At 41.6% G+C, this 12789-nt stretch overlaps 2 protein-coding genes across 3 annotated transcripts in view; one reads left to right on the top strand and one right to left on the bottom strand.

The window, feature by feature from the left end:
* Positions 1-12789, top strand: part of BICDL1 (BICD family like cargo adaptor 1) — an 89926-nt gene that overhangs the window by 21808 nt on the left and 55329 nt on the right. For both annotated transcript variants that reach the window (XM_029571788.1, XM_029571787.1), the window contains one exon: positions 7415-7630. In XM_029571788.1, coding sequence (XP_029427648.1) covers positions 7415-7630 — 216 coding nt within the window. The remainder of the gene's footprint in view (positions 1-7414; positions 7631-12789) is intronic.
* Positions 1-12789, bottom strand: part of CIT (citron rho-interacting serine/threonine kinase) — a 424741-nt gene that overhangs the window by 394983 nt on the left and 16969 nt on the right. The window lies entirely within an intron of this gene.

Below are 12789 nucleotides of genomic sequence, written 5' to 3'. Positions count from 1 at the left end.
AAGATCCGAGGGAAGGGAGAAGGCAACCCAAAGCTTCAGCCTTTACATTTTTTTTTTACTATGGCAGGGAAGGGAGGGGATGGGTGAGGCAGAATTTTCCAGCCTAGAGGCCCACAACTTTAATACTCATTCTGGGGGGCTCAGGGAGCTTAGAAATCTGACTGGGGAGGGGGATGGGAATTGGGCCATGAGGCTCCCTTGGGAAGTGTTATTTTTATTTTCACATAATCACTGCTTAACTAGCAATACTCTTTGAATCATATCTGGGTATACATACCTGGATAACTTTGCAACCTAACTGGTGATATTTAAATCTAGCCACTAAGGTTTCAAAATTATCTGAGTAGGTTGATCCAGATAACTTTATTCTGAACACTCAGCAGGATGTTTATCTCACTGAATATCTGGGATAACTTATCTGGCTAACTTCAACCAAATAAGTTAACTGTTGGAGGCTTTTTTGAATATTGACTTCTATATATACAAACAAAAAGATCCACGAACATTTCAAAGTGCCTGAGTTCTTTCTTCGGTACAGAAGTTTGCACAAGATTATGAATACTAACTAATGCAGATCAACTTTCAAAGTGACTGATGTCAAACAATAGCAGGCCAGCTTTAAAAATGCCCACTAACTTCTCAATATGATTTGATCTCACTGAAATTTAAAATTTTCTTTTCTTTAGATTTCACTTGCATAACATGTTGCTATATTAAAAAGTCTGTAATCAGGGACCTTTAGGCACTAAGCAGGGGCAGGTAACATCACAATATGCTTTGACGTCCCTAAATTTACAAATGAACTGAACTGTATTAGTCTCGTCCCTCAAAACAAATAAACAGCAGTTCTAAGTATAGGTGGTACAGGGGCACATGAAAAGTGTTAATCAAGGGCTGCTTGATGCTACTATCTGTGGCAAAAATTATTCTAAAGTTGTTGGGGAGGAACAGACACTTACATAATGATTTTATAAGGCCAAGATTTCTCTAGAAAACTAGATTTAAAAATACTTTAGTAACACACATACAGGCCATTGCAGTATCTGTGCGCGAAAAACAGTCGCTTATAATTGAGTGCCTGCTTTCCTAACACACGCCCATCCAACTCTCCTGGGCATGCGATGCAGTAGACTAATGAGCTGCGGCATTAAAAAGGAGGCACTAGGGGAAATTGTGTGGCCCTAGCACCTCCTCTGCATTGGGTGCCCAAGAGAAGTAGCTGTGCACAGCTTAGGAAAACAGATGCTCAGTTTTACAAGTGTCCGTTTTTCCTAACCTAACCACTGTCAAGACTTTTTTTTTCCATTTTGTTGCTTTCAGTGGTTCCTCTAACTTAATGTTGTGACGATATTAAGTTGGAGGAACCACAGAAAAGCAGTATTTTCTGTTCAGGTTTTGGGGCGCCTCAAGACAACACTAGCTCCGTGGCTGGCATTTTTTTTTAAGGGTTAAAATGTGCTGGCCTCCACCAATAGGCCATTTCAAGCCTTCTCATTATCAACCTTTAATATTTACAAAAACCAGTGCTGAATCCATCTCCCAAACCCCTTTCTATGTCTTATTACCACTCAGCTGCCTGATCTAGTGAAGCCATTGTCCAAAACATTTGCCCCCCCCCCAATGCTTACTGAAATGTGTGTTTTAACCAATGGTTACTCCAAGCAGATTACCTGAATGCCTTTTTGGAATCTTGATGCATCCACTGCAGTTAGGCTCATAACCATCATTCTCTCAGGCTATCCAATTCTATTTTTGGAATCCCGATGCTGTCTTTCCACTGCTGTTTTTGTTGTGGCTTAATGGGATTTGCATTAATCCTTTGGAATAGTAATGAGCTGCTTTGCATGTGACTCAACACACTACCATTTTTTGAGGAAATTAGTTTTGTGTGTTAATGGTAACATCATGTGTTGTCATTAACGTGCATTAACTCAGTATTAATGCATATTAAAATGCCAACATAGGCAATTAACATACAACGTGGACTAGCACAGGGGTGGCTAATTCTAGTCCTCAAGAGCCACAGACAAATCTGGTTTTCAGGATATCCCCAATGAATATGCATGAGATAGATTTGATCTAAATAAATAAAATACAATGGAGGCAGTGCCTGTAAATCTCTCTCATGCATATTCATTGGAGATATCCTGAATACCAGGCCCATTTGTGCCTCTCGAGGACCAGAGCTGGCCACATCTGAATATCAGACTTAGCTGAAGAACTTAGTCACCTAACTCAATTCCTCCTAGCTTTGTCCTCAGAATGCCCCTAACTTAGCCAGATAAGTGCCAAAATCTTCATTTAGCCAGATAACCTCTGAGTTCTTAGTTACTAGTTGACATGTAGTCCAGGGAATGAGCAAACTTGATTCTCTCTCTCCTGCCTTTTCCAAACCAATTATAACTTTTGGAAGAATCTGCTAATCAGTCAGATAAGTGCACTGAGCTGTACTAATTGTATGTTATTCTGGCCTGAAGCAATGAAAAAAAGTACCAGTGGCCTGTTTGCATTACTGTAATTGAATTAAACAACCATAGATGGAATTATCATTACAGCATTTTGTGCTTACAGCTTGACATACTTAACTGTTTGTTTGTGGTTGAATTGGTAAAAGACTGTGCTGCATTGATATATATATTTTTTTTAGTTATTATGGGGATAATTTTAAAACATGTGTGTGCAATAAATGTTTATCCACAGACAACAGTTGTCTGAGTACAACTTTTACTGTTGGCTGTACTGGCTTTTTAAAATTCTCTTCATTTGCAAGACAGTGCAGGCAACAGTAACAGTTGTCTGAGTACATAACAGTTATAGAGGAACACTTAGCTTGTCATTAACATATATATTTACCCAGAGAGCTTCTGAAACGTCATGTGGTGATGTCATGCAGTTTTCTTCCTTATTCCCCCATTTTCTTCCTTTCTCTCTTCCAGTTATTCTTATGCCTTCTCCTCCACCCCCCCACCCGACATCCATACCAACTTATTCATCCTCTCTGCATTACAGCATGCATTGTACCCTGGCTCTGAGTAGCCAACTCTTTTTAATGATGTTCTTCTTTCCTCAGGGAACAGCTCATTAAACATTTTCCACACCTTCTCCAATCTGACATGTAATCTTTTTCATTCTGTCTTTCTGGAAGGTTATTGTTGGTGGCATCTCCTCTGCCTGCTCTTTCAGTTATTTTGAAACATTTTTACGCAGTAAAACGACTTTTGAAAGTTTCTCTTCCCCCCCCCCCCCCTCTGCATGTCGGTGTACAGCATGCATACATTTAGCTACAGCAAAAAGGCGCTAAAGTTAATTTTGAAATCCCTGTGAGTGTTTTACTCTCTGCACAGCTCCTGCAAAGTACACGGGTGTCCATGTTCCCCCTCCAGCTCCTGAGTTTCCCTTTGAAAATTTGCTTACAGGCTCATGCGTACAAAGTAACTGCAAGTGTGCAAGCTCCCCAAACAGACTGAAAATTCCCCCCATGAGGTTCATTTCCAAAGCCATTCACGTGGATAATGAGCAATTTACCTGGCTATATGGGCCAGTCTGAAAATTGCTCTTCCGTGGGCTTCCACCGCGCGTGGTGTTCCTGGCAGAGGATTGTACCCAGGCTCAGCCACTCACAAACATAGCAGGTGCAAGATGTGCAGGCTCCTTGTAAATGCATGCAAACACTAGCCACAAAGTGTGCACGTGTTTTGCAACTCGTCAGCCGATGGAAAGTTAATGACGTTCTGATCTCCTTAGCAGAGGCCATTCTGCTAACTGGTTGCACTAGCCTGCTTGGAACCATGTTGTACTCAATTTGTTTGTTCTCCACAGAGCTTAACTCCATTTCTGAAGATTTAATCCAATAGTCTTCGTTAGTGGCTTTCAGTTTCCACTGGCCCATTCGCAGCACTTTATTGTGGCTTCAGGGCCTGATTTAAGAGTTTGGTGCCCATAGGAGGGCCAGAGAGTGGGGGGAGACCCAATGCGTAAGTTAGGCAGTTTTCAGAGAATGAATTTACACAGGTAAAATGCATTTTACTGGCAGAAATTGGCTTTCAAAATTGCCCTCAAAGCCATTGGTGCATAGCTCATGGTTTGTTTTTCAGTGCTTGCTAAACTGCCATAGTATGCACAGGCTCCAATATGAGTTAAGCCACGAGCTTACCGGACACGTTCAGATGTATACACAACCCAAATGACTAGGGGAGAAGTTCTTGCATTTAAAAGGGGAAATCTAGAAAGGGCTGATGCAAGCAGAGAGAGAGAGACGAGAATCAAATCTCCCCCAGGGCTTTCCCAGCTTTAATAGTAAAGTCAGCTCATTGTTTTGCTGGTGCACATAGAGCCCTGTTTTATGTGTATCAGGGCCAATGCACACCTGAGGAGAGGGCTTGCAGGGGTGCAGAGTTGTGACTTTGACTTATGGACATACTTCTTGATTTTGAAAGGTCTGCATGTAAGTTACCCTGCATTGGATATGCCCTGCTTGGAGCAGGTGTAACTTTGTGTTAGGTCATTTCTGTGCATATTGAACCACTTACCTGAGGATTTTCAGTGCAAAATTATGCAGATGTTACTGCTGTGCAGGTGTTATTAAAATACCTTCTACGGTGGCAATCCTCAAACCATCCATATTGGGATAAAGACTGTGGTCCATGTTGAATAAGCTGGGGAGTGGGAATGTTGTCTGGGTTTAGTGACAGATGTAACTTTATTTGGATATTAAGCTAGACATAACTAGATACGTGTTCTGCTGCATACACGAATGTTATAGTCTGTTATCTTGGTAAAGTGCCTGCTGCTTGGCAAATTTTATCCAGATAGCATTGAAATTTAAGCCCTATCCACACAACACTAGCACCTCTTCTCCTTTAGCGGGCTAAAGTGTGTGCCCTTATTGAGTTACCTGCAAGGTATGGGAGGAAATTTATAAGCACAAAAATGTGCCCAGAGTTATCCAGACAAATCTTGAATATGAACTTGTATGTGTGCGCGTTACCCATGGGCCCCATACCAGTTGTTATAATAAAAGTAGACGCAGGTACAAGGGACGCATGTGCACCAGCTTTTTCTGCAGGTACAATTTTATTCGAAAATTCAATCTATGCACGTATGTTATCTCTCCTGGGGATGCCGAGGGAGAACAAGTGTCAGACAGCTGTTTTGTGTGGGATAAACACGTTTTACCCATGGGACTCCACTATTGTACCTGGTAAAGGCTTTGTTGGAATCTGTGTATGTTCAGAAAGGCTATATAAGGATAGAGTGGCTAAATCTGGGGTTCATTTTCAATTGCTTGAAAGCAGACTGTTAAGGACTTCATAATTTGCTTACATTTTGGAGCATTAAGGAGAGGAGTTCAAGGGAGCATTTTAGGCGTGTTGAAGAAGACTAGGTGTGTACATTATGGGGCAGTGGGTACTTTTTATCTGCATGTACCCTGGATGTTCCTGCTTGCTTGTTGTGCATAGATTTGAAAATGCAACGTTTGTGCATTTCTTCTTTCCTCCTCTGACCTAAACATGCTCCTGTGGATAAAAAATAGAACAATGCACAGAGAACATAAGGGTGATTTTCAGACAGACAAATTATGTGCATGTATCACTTTTTACCCAGATAAATAGCTTTGAAAATAGCACTGTTTCATTTCAAACCTTTATGCAGATAGCAGATGCGTCACTAATGCGTTTACTTTACACCATCATTCAACAGCACTTACGTGTACATATGCAGCTGTAGCCACATAAGTCGATCTGCAAAAGCACTCTACACAGATGCTGAAGGTTTGCAAATCAGCTTGGTTTGTGCATGGTGAAAAGTACACTCATACTTTTGGAATTAGTTGCCTTGTCCAGTGTGTCTTCAGCCCTGGCTACCAATGAGCTCCTCGAAACAGAGAAATGTCGGCAGAAGAAGACCAACAGGCCCATCCAGTCTGCCCAGCAAACTCTCACACTTATTTTCCCATACCTTTCTGTTACCCCCAACTGCTGAGTTCAGGGCCCTTATTGGTAGCTTTTTAATTCCAATTTCTTTTTACAAGTTCATGGAGTGGCTGCTGTATATATCCTTGTGGAAAAATTAAGGAGATATTTAGTTTATGTGAAGAAGTTTGTAACACGATAGAAATTAGTGGAAGATAATCACTGATATTGCTAGTGTAATTGCTTCCAAAAAGCAAAGCGGAAGCCAATCAATAATGCTGGAAAGCAGAACAAACGGTAGTGATCGGTGTATCAAGGGATTCTTTATTGGAAATTGCCAGACTCTCTGGCCGAGTTTCGCTCATGCAAAAATAAAGTGAATATTATATATTTTGTCTCTATTCTTTCACATGAGATCAGATGTATTAGTGAACAGTTAATTACGAGGCTAGTGGTGCAGATATCAGGAAAAACAAGACATCAGCAACCTAACTGCACCTAACTGTTGTTGATATGATTAGTTGAGACCTCAGCAGATGACAAGAACCTATGGAAGGGTAGCCCAGAGAAGAAACTGGGACATAGGTCAAGAAAATTAGAATAAGACCAAAGTCCAGACAGATTATTTAGCTCAGAGAAAGAACAGATCAGAGGAAAAGCTTGCTGGGCATTACAGTGGTTAATGAAGTGCCCGATGACCTGTTCCTGATTTCCAGTGCTGAGTTTCTGATTTTCCAAGATATGACTCACACTGGAAACTGAGAGGAAGTATCTTTGTATATATTCTTAATGCAAAACTCTAGTCTTGTATGCTTTTATTGCTTATTCTCAGACTTATTTATAAGCATAGAAGTTTTACTTATAAGTGTTTTGTGTATTCTGTGACACAATAACCTACCACTTAGCCCACCTTTTACCATGTTCCACTTTATATAGGCCACGCATAGTTATCTATGAGCTTAATATTCTGATAGATATTGTGCACAATTTTTAACCTGCTCTCCTGAATTTGAGCACAAATTGAGTTTCCTTTAGAAACTGAATACCAGGTTTGATTCCATTGCTTACATGAGATGCGGTGACCCATGTCTTTTTCCCAGTCCACCAACAATTTAGGAAAGGACTCATTTGGTAGTTTGCATTAGAATAATTTACAGTATGAAGCTTAGGCCCTAAGGTTTAGTAGGTTTCTTAATCAACTTTTCAAAGTCTGTTTTCTAAGACCTTATTTGGAGAGAAGATTATTAATCTGAAAACATTTAAATACTGACGATTTATTGTAGTTTGTACTTTCACTGTTATGGAAAATGTGAATTATATTTTGTCAGAACAGGGTCTTTTTCCTCTTACTCAATCAGGACCAGCCTCTGTTAAGGGACTGCTGAGCAGGTGATGTGGATGGGCAGACGAAATAGGCCGTGTGGTCTTTTTCTGTCATGTTTCTAAGGAATACATTGTGCTACCTTGTTTTTAGCTATTTTTTACTTTTTTTTTTCTCCTAGCATCTGGAACAGGAAAAACATGAACTGCGGCGACGGTTTGAGAATCGAGAAGGGGAGTGGGAAGGCAGAGTTTCAGAGCTCGAGAGTGATGTGAAGCAGCTACAGGATAATCTAGAGAAACAGCAAATTCAGCTCCGTGAAGCAGATCGAGAGAAAACTCGGGTCATTCAAGAACTATCTGAACAAAACCAAAGACTTCTGGATCAACTCAGCAAGGTAAGTTGCAGATGACGCAAATAGTAAGGTCCTTAACAGTCTGTATTTAAGTAAATTCAAAGTATATTGTTGGAACAAATTGTAAAATCTTTCTACTCTGTTAAAAAAATAGCTTGGAAATCTTTACTTAAAGCAACGGTATCACCCATATTCTTCTAAATATCAAATTGTCTATAATTTGGTCACAAACTGACTTGGAAAAAGAACAACACTCTTAAATGTTATCAAGCTTCTATGGCTGGCAGCTGGAATATTTTCTTAGCAGTACAGACCAGAGTTTTTAACTGGATAAACTTATGGGTTAATTGGTCTTTGCTGTCATCTGTGATGCTAGTGGCATGGAGGAGTAGCCTAGTGGTTTAGAACAGTGTGCTGAGAACCAGGGAAGCCAGGGTTCAATTCCCACTGTTGCTCCTTGTGACTTTGGGCAAGTCACTTCACCCTCTTTTGCCTCAGGTACAAACATACAGGTGAATTTTCAAAGGAGTTATATGGGTAAATGTAACAAAATTACATAGCAAATTGCAAAAGTCATTTACCCACTTTAAGTGCTTTTAATATAGGAAATACCTATGGCCAATTCAATGGCATATATTATAACATTTCAAAAGCCCACTTATACGGAAGCACATTTACACATGTAAACCACAATTTTAAGCGTATAAATACTTAGGCCTTTAGATTGTAAACCCAGGGAAATTCCTACTGTACCTGAATGTAACTAGTCTTGAACTACCATCGGGTCAGACCGTCCTAGATGTAAAAAATAAAATCTGCATCACTCTCGAACATGGTACAAAACTATATCTCAGGAGGTACAATACAGTATATATTGTGGAAGGCCTCCACCTGGTTCTCCTGGGTCATCCAGCAAACAAGGCCTGTTGCAGATGGTTGATATCTGCTTCTGCAACAGATATCAGAAGCATATTTCTGAAAACATTTCAAGGCCTGGGCAGACTAAAAGGGAACTACAAGATTGTACTTGGTCACGATACAAAGCCTTTCACTCCTTTTATACTACCCTTGCTATCCAGCGTAAAGAAACCCTCTAGAATGAGAGTTATTTCTAATTTAGATACCCCACTTTATTGATGCAAGTGCAAGATGGTTGTTCCAAAATCAAATGGGAACATACAGATCTGCATTGATCTCACTACACTAAATGAAAGTGTTGCTGGTAACAATACATCCTCCTTTGTGTGGAACACAAGTTTAGATTACCTTGGCTCCTGAATCCACACACCTGTCCACTTTCACCATGCACTTTAGACAGTTCTGTTTAAATTATCTGCCATTTGGCATCTTTTCAGCTCCTGAACATTTTCAGAAATTAATGTCCCAACTCTTTGAGCATCTGGATGGGATCCTATACCAAATGAATGATATCCTCATCTTCAGAGACATGCAAACTTAACATGACTAGAGTCTTTGTGGTATTGAAACAAGCTGGCAAGTTTTCAAAAAGATTAACTTCTGGGCCAAACTGGGGTCTGACCCAATCCAAAAAACGTTCAAGCCATTTCCCAAATGTTAGCACCTCAGAACATCACCGAAGCTTGCAGTTTCTTGGGCATGTTCACACACTTGGAGACATTTCTGCCTCACCTGGCAGATAAAGTTCAAAGCCATTAAGAGACCTCTTAAGTCCCTATCTATCATGCTAGTGGGATGCAGTGCAAGAAACAGTCTTTGGGGATATAAAAGATACCCTAATTACATTTCCTATTTTGGCCCTCTATAATCCAGAAACAACAGATGTCCATAGGCAAATGGAGACAAACTGAATAGTCCTGAGACTATGGGTTCCAACAAGTTAGCAGTGAGCACTAAAGACGCATATGCGTCCTCACCCTTGACACCACTTCCATCAAAACGAGCACCTGCAGATAGCTTCATATCGTTGGATGTTTAGCATTCAGCAACTGACGCACCTGGGATATCAACTTTTTGATCCATGCATCCTGCAGAAAAACCTTGCCCAGCCTCATGTCGAAGTAAACTCCCAGATACTCCAACAAGTGAGAAGACCGGAGACTACTCTTGGCTGGGTTCACCACCCAGCCAAGCTCCTGCTTCAAGGAGGTTAATTTGTTGGTCACCAAGTTGCTCTCTTCCAAAGACTTGGCCTGAATCTACCAGTCGTCCAAGTACGGGTGCACCAGAATCCCATCTCTTCTAAATGCCACTGCTACGACCACCATAACCTTGGAAAATGTTCTGGGGGCCGTGCAAAGGGTAGCGCCTGGATTTGATAATGGCAACCCAGCACTGCAAAGTGCAGAAAATTTTGGTGCTCCAAACGGGTGGGAATATGAAGGTAGGCCTCAGACAGATCCAGGGAGGTCAGAAATTCTCCCGCCTGCATGGCCATTATCACAGAGTGCAAGGTTTCCATGCGAAAATGAGTCACCGGCAGATGACGGTTGACGCTCTTGAAGTCCAGAATGGGATGAAAGGAACCTTCCTTCTTGGGCACAACCAAAAAGATGAAAAAGCATATATATGTATTTTCCTGAGATGTAGGCATGGGAACCTCAGCTGGAGGAACCATAGAAGTGTAGACTCCACTGCCTGCTTCTTTTGCAGGGAGTAGCAAGGAATGAGTACAGAGAGAATCTCCGGCTGCGGGGGGAGACGGCATGTGCCATCACCGCTGCGCTCGGCCTCCTGTACCTGCTGCCTTTCAGCTGCACAAGCAGCAAAGTCCATGCTGGGAACCAGCTACTGGACCAAGGCACACCTCTGAGGGACCAGAGAAATCACCCCAGTAATATCTCAACTGGGGGAGGGACCTATAAGGTATCACCACAAGAAAGCGGGGCTTTCATTTCTCAATTTAAAATTCTCCTTCCAAAATTTACAGCAATCCCCATAGGGAGATGCACATCCACCATCTGCTGGAGAATACTGGTAGACTGGTGTCACTGCAGGAGTATATAAATATATTCTGTGACTTCAGCTTGCTCCCTCTACATCTGCTGGGAGGGGAGCATAACCCATTGGTCCTGAGTCCATCTGTCTACACACTAGGAAAAGTTAGTTTCATTTTACTGCTTAACCATGGGGCCTATATCTCTGAAAATTAACTGAGGCTCAGGGCAGGAGAAGAAAGCTATCTGGTTAGTGTGAATTTTCAACACTAGCCAGCTAACTTAGCCAACCAAACCTAGGCACAGAGATGATTTGGCTTAATTCTAGCCAGCTATCCCTGCCTCTTGAATCAGCGATTCTTCCTTCCTCCTGCCCAGTATGAAAAAGAAAATTGCCCCGATGAAAAAAAATGAAATCTCTAATCCCGCCATCTCTCCACCCATCCACCTAATCTAAAACAAAAAGAAGCCCTGCCAGAGCCCCCATACCAGTGAAAAGGCATGAGCTAAATAGAAGTAAATAAATCATTCACTCCTAATGCTGAGCAGTCAGGAGGACAGATTCTTATGTCCTACTAAGCTGACAGCCAACCAGTGCAGTCAAACTGAGTGAATTGACTCCTATAGGATTTGAGATCTTGACTGCATAAAGTTCTATTTTTACATGAGGGTTTTTGTTACCATGGAGCTTTATTGCTACATGTTCAGTCCTAACTTATTTAAAATTCCTACTTTAAATGTGTTTACTTGTGCCTCAAAAGAAAAAAATTCCAACCAAGGGAAGACACAAAGTAGATAGGAAAACAAGGAAATCTCCCCACAAAATTCAAAACATTGAAAAATGTAGCCCTTTGTGCATGTGTGGACCATGATATTAGGAACAGTCTGTCTCGATCCTTGCTGCTAGGCAGCTTCCCTGCCAGCAGAGGTCCTCACGGAGCCACCCTCTCTCCTGTGCTAGCCACCTCCATGATGCAACAGGGCCAGCCCTATTTAGCCCTGCCTCTCTCACATCTCTGTGCCTCTTCGAGTCACCTTGGTTATTTGCATTGGCCCACCATGCCTTGATTTCCTTCTGCATGGTCCCAGTGATCTTCTGCCTTAATCTATGGCCTCCTTGGCCTTCTGCCTTGCTTTTGTGGCCTTTCTGGCTTCCTCGCCTTGCCATGTGGCTTTTGAGTCTTCTTTCCCTTGGCCTCCTAGCCTTCTGTATATCTTTGCCCTGCCTTGGCTTTGAGGCCTTCTGTACCCTCTCGCCTGCCTTGACCTTCAGGCCTTCTGTATTTTCTTGTGTAGTCCTGTCTAGTCCTCCCTGTGGCCCCAGTTTCCAGTGGGCCTTCTGTGTCTCCCTTTCCAGCCCTTACCTCCAGTTCCAGCTGTGTCTCCACTCCAGCCTTGTCTTCAGGCCAGGCCTTACTTTCTGTTCCAGCCTTGTCTCCACCTCCTGCCCACTTTCAGTTCCAGTCCCAGCCTCCAGTTTCAGTTTTGTATCCGGTTACTGTTTCATCATTTATGCTTGCCTTGTCTCTAGCACCTGCCCTGCCTCTAGACCCAGCTTGTCTCTAGTTCCATCCAAAGACCTCCCAGCTACCAGAACCTGCGGGTTCAACCCAAGGGGGAGGGGCCTGGTTAGACAGAAGATCCTGTCCAGCTTTGCCCTAGACTCTGGCCTTGCTCCTGCAGAGAAAATTTTTATCTAGCTGATTCACCAGTCCATGACACTGTCTCATTCAAACAAAATATATTTAATGATTATATTTAATGTTGTTTTTAATCATAGGTCCAATAGCTATTTTCATACATTTTTATGAGTTGTACTATAAAATCAAATTATCTAAAGTTATTTCATCTCATAGACATGGACCATGTTTCACATAATGCTGCTTCAGAAGGTGATACAAATCAGTGCAAAGGCCTTAGCACCTTCATTTCCTGTGTGCCTTACCATTGACAGATTAATTCCAAGTTAAATCTGGCAATGGTGAGGCACAAATAAGTATTTGTATCTAGAATAGAGTGAGGTCTATGCAAAATTTTTTTTTTTTTTATGGGATCAATTTTCAAAGGGGTTAGATACCACTGCTACTGCTTAGTACTACATGTCATTTCTGTAGTACTCATAACCAAAAAAGTCTTAGAAAACAATATTAAATCTTCATTCCAATTGATAAACTCACACAGAGAAAATGACAGTAAATATTTCTTTTTAACTAAAGGAACTTCATAACATCCCACAAATGCTGAAAAGAACTTTTTGTATTTTTACCACTGAACATGGGTGAGGTA

This window comes from Rhinatrema bivittatum, chromosome 11 (genome assembly GCF_901001135.1).
Source record: "Rhinatrema bivittatum chromosome 11, aRhiBiv1.1, whole genome shotgun sequence".
NCBI classification, from domain to species: domain Eukaryota; kingdom Metazoa; phylum Chordata; class Amphibia; order Gymnophiona; family Rhinatrematidae; genus Rhinatrema; species Rhinatrema bivittatum.
The sequence above is the reverse complement of the archived record's forward strand: the minus strand, read 5'-3'. Positions and strand labels throughout refer to the sequence as shown.